Below are 9,724 nucleotides of genomic sequence, written 5' to 3'. Positions count from 1 at the left end.
ACTAAGAATGCTCCAATCATGCTGGAACAGCCGATGGTGAAATGTCAGACTAAGAATGCTCCAACCATGCTGGAACAGCCCAAGTGTGAAATGTCAGACTAAGAATGATCCAACCATGCTGGAACAGCCCAAGTGTGAAATGTCAGACTAAGAATGCTCCAACCATGCTGGAACAGCCCAAGTGTGAAATGTCAGACTAAGAATGCTCCAACCATGCTGGAACAGCCCAAGTGTGAAATGTCAGACTAAGAATGATCCAACCATGCTGGAACATCCGATGGTGAAATGTCGGATTAAGAATGATCCAACCCGGCGTCCAGACAAGGCCTGCCTTCTCCTGTACCCACATCTGCACAATAGCCATACGCTACTAATAATATAAACACAAAATGTTAACTCATTGCAGTACTTGAAATGAAACTAAATCTAATCAATCAAGCAAGTCAAACTCCGGTAAAATTCATAATTAAGGCTTAAAATTTTATATTTTGCCTAAATAATAATGCGAAATAAACCGTTTTGATGCGGTGAGTTAAATATATTATATTATGCAGTTAACAAAGTTTGCTGAGCGTTGTTTTGCATTTTCGGCTCCAAACATATGACATTTTTTATTTAACACCTAAAACCAACGGTGGGAAAATTAAACTGTCTTCAAATGGCATTTAAAAACAAATCTTTTTCATTCTGGTTTTCTTGAGTCTATGAGAACTTCGAACAAGATGTGTGTGTGTGTGTGTGTGTGTGTGTGTGTGTGTGTATGTGTGACTGTTTGCTGTTAATTTTTAGTCGAATGAATGAACTTCTGTGATACCAAAAAAACTATTGTAACACACCTCTGAGCACTATTTATGGATACTGGCGCTATATCAAATAATGATGATAATAATAATAATAATAATAATAATAATAATAATAATAATAATAATAATAATAATAATAATAATAATAATAATAATAATAATAATAATAATAATAATGATAATAATAATAATAATAATAATAATAATAATAATAATAATAATAATAATAATAATAATAATAATAATAATAATATGCAGCATTGTTTCTTTTTCTATGCAAGCTACTCAATGGCCTCTAACGGAGACTGTCTTGTCCTCGGCAGGAACGTTGAAGTCTTTGCCACTGAGGTCATCCATATTGTCACAGGACATAATGCTGGAATCAGGGACCTGTGGTCATGGATAAAAACATTTAATTTTAGAAAGTGTAGGGAAGGGGTAGTAGTGGCCGTGCATGCAGTTTGTAAATTAAGATTAACACAAACATTTATACAGGACTAGCTCGAGGTGCATATCTCATCAGGTCTGATAACAGAACGCAATTACGGGTTTAATTCAACATTGTTGTAATGGACACTATTTTACGTTGAGAGTAATTTTAGAGTATTTCTATTACAACAATGAGTTAACAAAAAAAATTATTTTGGGGTTATCAGATCTGCACAAAAGTGCATGTCGGTTTAGCACAATATCCTCTAAGTGTGCTCAAATCTGTAACCTTACTAGCTGTTGAGATGAATGTCCCTCGAAACTTTAGCCCCAACAAACACAAACTCTCTCCTTACCAGCCATTTTCAAGATGTTCCCCAAAACTCCACACCCAACTAACACAAAAATATTATTTTTTGTTAACTCTCTCGAGTTCCTATGCATGGAATATCGAACAAACTTGTTCGATTTTCAATGTGGGTGAACTCGAGAGAGAGAGAGAGAGAGAGAGAGAGAGAGAGAGAGAGAGAGAAAGAGAGAGAGAGAAAGAGAGAGAGAGAGAGAGTGTGTGTGAGAGAGAGCGAGAGAGAGACTCAAACACAATAGCAGTAACTTCTTGCCATATAAAAATTCTTTAACAACATATGCTCTACAACACACTGTTCATTTTCTTTAAATTTTATGATGTACAATAGAAATTTGATTGGGACAAATGTTGGTTGTATCCTAAAGAATGTGACGATTTTCCTATAGTTGGTAAGGAGGAGGTTAAAATTTGCTTTCACCCAAACGATATAAGCACCAATTTTATATACATAACAGGTTTTACAAACAGTGTTAAATTTTAATAACTATAACAAACATTAAAAAAAAGATTTTGTGCATGTGATGTTCAAAAGAAATCAGAATAAGAAAAAAAATTGTTGTACCGTAACGACATTTTCTTATGTCTCACAAGGAGTGAGTAAAAAGGAGTTCCTGGCGTCCAGCAACTTTTAAAATTTAGGAAGTGAAAATAATGACAACTATGAGGCTTCATTTCAATTTTTATTTCGACAGGGACAATGATGTTAACAGCCTGGTAGGTTCTCATTCACGGTAAGAGAATCCGAGTTTAAGAAAATAAACCCCTTTATTCATTCCATAGAGGAAATTTATATTAAGGGTCTATTCCAAGGGAATAACAAAGGCGTCAGCCGCAGCGCAAACCCTCAAACTGAACTAGGGCGAGGAGACTTTCTCAAAGCCTTACAGCGCAGCGGGTATTCGAAATCGATTCCTTTCGGATATGAAGCAGAGCGTTTACCGCTCAGCCACCTTCCTCAAGAGACTGCTTGGGTTACATTGTAATGACAATTATCCTTACATTATTGACCACCTCGCTAAAATAAATAAAGAAATTATATATATATATATATATATATATATATATATATATATATATATATATATATATATATACATAGATAGAGATATATATAAATTAGCCATTTTCATGGTTCTATGATTGAATTTGTCAAAATGAAATAAGATGTGGCTTTATTTCAGCGCATAATGAATATCTGCGATAAAAAATGACAGAGAGAAAGAGAGAGAGAGAGAGAGAGAGAGAGAGAGAGAGAGAGAGAGAATGAAAGAGAGAGTGAGAGAGAGAATGAGAGAGAGAGAGAGGACAGAAATATATATATATATATATATATATATATATATATATATATTATATATATAGAGAGAGAGAGAGAGAGAGAGAGAGAGAGAGAGAGAGATGGGAGAGGACAGAAATATATAGAGAGAGCAGGAGACAGAGATACATTGACACATGCACTCACACACACACACACACACTCACCCACTCACACACTGAGAGGGAAAGACAGAAATTGTACTTCACCATATCAAAACGTTATTATTTCTGTATGGTTCTGTATGCTTTGAGCACGTTTAGTGGATATTGCACTATATGAATGCTCTATTAAATGCCTTTGAACGACTACATGTTATTGTGGGGCTATGTGGTCTTGTGGTATGACACTCCCCTTTGGATCGGAAGGTCCGAGGTTCTTTACTCACTTTCTCTCACCGAACTCAGGTAAAATGAGTAAGCTGCAATTAACTCTCTCCTTACAGGCCATTTTCCGGATTTTCCCAAAAACTTCACACCCAACCTATACAAAAATAGATTTATTTTTTTCAAACACAAAAGTTCTTGCTATCCATACTTTTGTTTTGCTAAACGAGCTCTTCAACACAGTGTTAATATACTTTAATTATAGCAAATATTTTTGTTCAAATAGGATGTACAAAAGAAATTAGAATGTGAAAGAATTTGCATCGTAACAAATGTAACGATTTTTCTATGTGTGGTCGGGAGGGGGGTTAACAGCGTTGTCTCTGTCGGAAAAACAAATGTATTATCGCCTAACATGCATCGTGTTTCGTCCTATAAGTTACGTGTTGCTGTTAGCTAGGGACACCTCATAAAGCGTATTGAGCACGTTTAGCGGATATTGGGCTATATAAAAGCTGTAGTTATAACCAACCTTGTGTAGTGGTGTATATTGGGGATGATGGTGTTGGTAGACAGGGTTGTTGGAAGCCTTGTTGAAAGCCGGGATAAGCGCCCAACGCTTGGACTCACTGACATTGGCACTGCTTGTGTGAAGGAGGTTACAGTGGAAGAAGATGACGTCACCTATGATATGCATGTGTTGAATGTAAGTACAGAATTATTTCAGAGAACTGATGTGGTTGTGGTGGCGATGATGATGATGATGATGATGACGATGATGATGATGATGATGATGATGATGATGATGATGATTCTGATGATGATTACGATAATGACGTACGATGATAATGATGACTGAAAAAAAAAATAACCCTCATCTCACACCTCCTTCCATCTCCACAAATTTATGAGGACATGTCTTTTTCAACTCCTCCACCCTCTTCAAATCAGCTCCTGTTTGTCCTGCAGACATGGTGTGGTCAATTCGACCACAAAGGTGAGACTTCTCCAAGATCTGTGGGAAGCAACAACACGAAATGATCGTTAGGTTTGTGCCACAATTAGAGGAATATTTATCATGTATGTAATATCTTTATTTTTCTTTATTCTTTAGATGTCCATCGTTGTTAGTTTCATTCAAACCCCACAATGGTGGACGTTGAGTGGCGTTGTTTGTATCTATCTCTTTGTGGATTAAAACTACAATGTATTGTGAGGAATCAGAGTGATAAAAGTGGACTTTATTCTTTATAGAAATACAAGATTGTCAATCTGTGTTCCTTGCTCATTCAACGAGACCACAGAGTATTATGGCCATCATAAATAACATAAGGCATTTGGTTGGTTCAAACTTGTTTTATTTATAACTTGTTAGTTTCATTCAAACCTCACAATGATGGACATCAAACCTCACAATGATGGACATCTAAAGAATCAAGAATAATAAAGATATTACATACATGATAAATAATCCTCAGCAGTTTTAAAAAGTGCAAAATCCACTAAAAGCGTTTTAACCGCTTTATACAATGTCCCAAGCAAACAGCAGCACTTAACGTGTATCTAAGGCAAGAATTATGTCTTAACCCTGTCCTTACCAACCATAGGAAAATCGTCACATTCATTACCATACAAACACTTCTATTGTTCTGATTCTTCTGTACATCTCAACGTTTTAAGAATAAGTCTGGTGTAAAAGCAATGAAAACTTGACACCGTGTGGTCTTGTGTGTAGAGCTCATTTTGCTGAACACTATTAAGTATATTTTTTATGCGAGTAAGAAAAATCTATCATTGTGCTGGTGGGTGTCAACTTTTGGGGACAATTATGAAAATGGCTGGTAAGAAGAGAGTTAAGGTGTTCTTTGAAAGACTGACAATCCTTAATTAGTTATACATCTGGGGAGAGCGCATTCCACAAGATGGGGCCCCTTACAGAAAAAGACTTATAACTAAGGGATAATCTGGTTCTTGAGACGATTTGATAGAGTCTTCAAATGATCTTTGGGGCCGTGTTGGATTATAATGTTGACATAAATCCATGAGGTCGAATGGAGCTGGATTATTGATGCATTTATGAACAATATTACAAGTTTTAAAAACTATCCTTTCACTAACTGGCAACCAATGAGATTATATAGAATTTCTTTTGTAGGATAATTGGATTTTTAAATCAGTTTTGCGGCTCTGTTTTGAATATTTTGCAATCGTTGTATCATTTTGGCCTGCGCACCCAAAAGCAATGAATTAAAGTAGTTTACCGGCTGGTTACCAAAGCATGAACAAATATTAGTGTAATGATTAAATGTCATAATATAAACATTCCCGTAACCAATATATAAATTGTAAAGCGGCACTTACTTTACTTATAATGAGAATAATCATGTGTTAAATACGTCATAATATATGATGCGTTATGCGTAATCTGCCAAACCCCTCTAATAAGTGACAAGTTCTAACCTTCCCCTTTCCCCCATTTCCTACTTACTTCTATCGCCCCAAACTATATAATATAGGATATGTGGTCTAGGTGTGTGACACTCGCTTTGAGCACGTTTAGTGGATATTGCGCTCTAAAAATGCTCAATTTAGAAAAATCTCAATTTATAATATTATGGCCACCGTTACCTACCTGGAGACACCCACTTTCCTTGACACACCTATCTATGGGAATGAAGGCACTCATCAGATCTGGAAACAGGCATCCATTCTTGTACCAATATCTATGAAATTATGGATAATGATAATATGCATTTTGGTGTGCGTGGCAAATCGTCTGATGTTAAACATAATGCTTTAAACCGACGTGCACATATTATTTGCAGGCCTGACAGCCGATCGCATTTATGGGCAATGGAAAATATTTTTGCGATGATTTGAGAATTTTCCTATTACAACAATGAGCCCATAAGAATTTGGGTTATCAGACCTGCGAATAACTACCTATACTTGGTTTTAAATTGAATTTTAAGCTCGCGTTATAAAAGAAAACTAAAGTCAAAGTCAAAATAAATGGCTTCATTGAGAAATAATTTGAAATGTGTAACATGTTTTTGTTGAGAATATTGGCTATTTAGCTTAAATGCTGGCCAACTAACTTCGCAGCGTTTGTGTGTGTTGGACCCGTGACCTCAAAAAGTCGGGGAGAAGTGGCTCTCGATTGATTATAATTTGAAGTGACTTTTTGCGGGGGTCGTGGTTAGCTCATACGGTAGAGTCACGATCTCCCCGGCCAAGCGTAGTTGTCGTATCAGTGAGGTCGCGGGTTCGAGCCCCCATCGCCGCACCAAAGTTTTAATTCTCTGATGCTTTCTGGCATTTTCCTACTTACTGCATTTCTTGTTATTATCAATAAAGAAAAGACACTTTGGATTTTTCATGGTTTACTTTGAGGTGAGGGAGAGAGAGAGAGAGAGAGAGTACCATATGAATTTGAATCTGTATCTGAATGTTACTCGAGTCGACTCAACTCTAGTATTTGTGTTCGAAGGCGGAGAGAGTTGTTGAATGTCGCAGTCATTTTTGTGGTGTCGGCTGAAGAATTTTTAAAATCTTCGATTGAAGGTTGAAGGTATATAAATCTGTTGTGTTCACACATGATTAAGGAAGCGCGTTCCAGTCTTTGATAGTGCGGAGTGCAAATGAACATTAGAGTTTTTGAGTGGGTTTTTCTTGGAAATGCGTGAATCTCCTTGTAGATATGTCTAGTTGTTCTGGTGAGATGGCCGTCATTTTCTTTGTAATTTTAAACATAATAGTTCGCTGTTGTTCTATCCGTCTGTCTTGTAAGGGAATCCTTCCAAGCTGTGTGATCTTGTCTGTTACGCTACAATGGGGTCTGGGGTCATTGAAGAGAAATCTTGTAGAGCGGGGCTGGACATCTTTATTTGTTGTTACATTTGACTGTTGATGTTGGTCCCAAACTGTACAGGACTAGTCTAAGATTAATCATATATACTAGTGCTATGTAAACGGTTTCTTTAATGTTTGCATGACAATGTGCGATGTTCCTGTTTGTGTTGTAAGAGAGAGTAGAAGTTTTGAGACTTCATTATCGTCTTGTACCATATGGATCTGAATCTGAATCTGAATGTTACTCGAGTCGACAAAATTCTAGTATTTATTGTATTCGAGGGCGGAGAGAGTTGTTGAATGTCGAGAGTTATAGCAAGTAGTAGTAGTAGTAGTAGTAGTAGTAGTAGTAGTAGTAGTAGCAGCAGCAGTAGTAGTAGTAGTAGTAGTAGTAGTAGTAGTAGTAGTAGTAGTAGTAGTAGTAGTAGTATTAGTAGTAGTAGTAGTAGTAGTATTAGTAGTAGTAGTAGTAGTAGTAGTAGTAGTAGTAGTGGTGGTTGTTGTTGTTGTTGTTGATGATGTTGTAGTCGTGGTAGAAGAAGAAGAAGAAGAAGAAGAAGAAGAAGAAGAAGAAGAAGAAGAAGAAGAAGAAGAAGAAGAAGAAGAAGAAGAAGAAGAACATGAAGTAGAAGCAGATTATGGTTATGATGATGATAATGCATTACATGATGATGGTGGTGAGGATGATAATGATGACGATGATGGTGATGATGATGATGATGATGATGGTGATTACAACGATAATGTGTATAATATAGCCCACCCATAATCTTGATGCCAGAAATGTTCTCCCCCTTTTCTTGGTGCTTTACACATGAGTTTGGTGTGGTAGTGATACACTTCGCCACCGAGTAGCTGAAAAAACATAGAAGATAAATAGAAAATGAAATATTATGTTTGAAATAAAAGTAAATAAAAAACAAACCCTTTTAGATTGAGCTTTTTGATATGACGATCGTCTTCGGATTGGAATGTCTAGGGTTCGAGCCCCGCTCTGAGTGGCGAATATTTGAGTTCTTGGAAAAGGCTCTTTACTTAGATTCTCTCGCAGTACTCAGGTATAAAATGAAAACCTGGCTGTTAACAACATTGTCTTGTACTGAATGTTAAACGTTGCGGTTGGTCTGACCCCCTGTAAAGCGCTTTGAGCACGTTTAGTGGATATTGCGTTATATAAGTGCTCAAGTTATTTAAGTTAGAAAAGAAATTATGATCTCACACTTCTTGTAATTTAACTTGAAAATCACTTATTAGCATCTTATTTACCCTGAAATAATACCATTCGAGGCGACGGGTGACATATTATACCCACGACACAGCTCCACACCCACACTCAATTATACACTACATCCACCAACACACACAAGCCCACTGACACACATAATAATAATATTATACGCACAAAGCCAACTAGCCTACTGTTCAGCGATCCCATCCTCTTTGTCACATCAGGCCAAAATTCCAATAATGTGATGATTTGGGTGATTCCACATGAGCAGGAGCTTATCTTTATTTTAAATTGCCATATGCACAAACACATACGTACATAAATACACACACGTATATATATATATATATATATATATATATATATATATATATATATATATAATATATATATATACACACTTTTTCACACTACAGCTTGAAGACAATCAACAAAAAGAAAACCTCCTGGTCATGTGGAAACACCCTGGGCATGACGTCACAGGAATGTTGGCCAGGTGTCACAAAGTGGCTGGAACCGCTGAAAAGGTAAGGCATGGACTTTGTGTCGGCGAGTATAATATATATATATATATATATATATATATATATATATATATATATATATATATATATATACATATATATATGTATATATATATATGTATGTATATATATATATGTATATATATATATATATATATATATATATATATATATATATATATATATATATAATTCGTCCTTCGCCATCATCACCACCACCAGCATCACCATATTATATTTTATATAGCATTGAAATAAAATTGATAAAATTATCTATAAGTGCGGCTATGTGGTCTTGTGGTATGACACTAGCTTTCGGATCGGAAGGTCCTGTGTTCGAGCCTCGCTCGGCGCATAGTTGAGTCATTGGAAAAGGCGCTTTACTCACATTTTCTCACCGTACACAGGTGTAAAATGAGTACCTGGCCGTTAACAACGTTGTCTCTGTCCGTTAAGTGGATATTGCACTATATAAAAGTTGATTTTTTAAAATAATAATTATTTTTTGGTTTATTTGAGGGGAAGACTGGAATACGCCAGGAGTTTGCTGACCCTGACGTTTGCTGTACGTGAAGAAAATCGAGTGCATAGTAAATAGATTCAATAGTCTGATGTCACGTCGCCCAGTAACGGCGGCCATCGTGGTTCTAAACAAAGATAATCTGTACTTATTATTCTTCATACTTGTAACGCGCTTTGAGCACATTTAGTGGATATTGCGCTATATATAGCTCAATTTTTATTTATTTATTTAAAAAAAAATAATTGCGATTGCTAAAAGCGAAACAAGAAATGTCAAAACGCCTACACCCTTTCGAAATGTGGTTGTACAGGAGATTGCTAAACATCAAATGGTCAGATAGAATAACAAACGAAGAAG

General features: G+C 36.1%; 1 protein-coding gene across 1 annotated transcript in view; it reads right to left on the bottom strand.

Moving 5' to 3' along the window:
* Nucleotides 1–1,058: 1,058 nt before the first annotated feature.
* The window catches only part of LOC144979335 (L-proline trans-4-hydroxylase-like), a 13,594-nt gene continuing 4,928 nt past the window's right edge, over nt 1,059–9,724 (bottom strand). The window contains exons 4-8 of the mRNA XM_078925971.1: nt 7,856–7,947; nt 5,873–5,963; nt 4,126–4,255; nt 3,773–3,924; nt 1,059–1,193 (exon numbers count right to left, since the gene is read on the bottom strand). Of these exons, the coding sequence (XP_078782097.1) occupies nt 1,089–1,193; nt 3,773–3,924; nt 4,126–4,255; nt 5,873–5,963; nt 7,856–7,947 (570 nt within the window). The 3' untranslated portion in view covers nt 1,059–1,088. The remainder of the gene's footprint in view (nt 1,194–3,772; nt 3,925–4,125; nt 4,256–5,872; nt 5,964–7,855; nt 7,948–9,724) is intronic.

Source organism: Berghia stephanieae, chromosome 9 (genome assembly GCF_034508935.2).
Source record: "Berghia stephanieae isolate SIO BIC M18660-M18661 chromosome 9, UCSD_Bste_1.3, whole genome shotgun sequence".
In the NCBI taxonomy this organism is placed as follows: Eukaryota; Metazoa; Mollusca; class Gastropoda; order Nudibranchia; family Aeolidiidae; genus Berghia; species Berghia stephanieae.
This window is presented reverse-complemented; position numbering and strand designations above follow the sequence as displayed.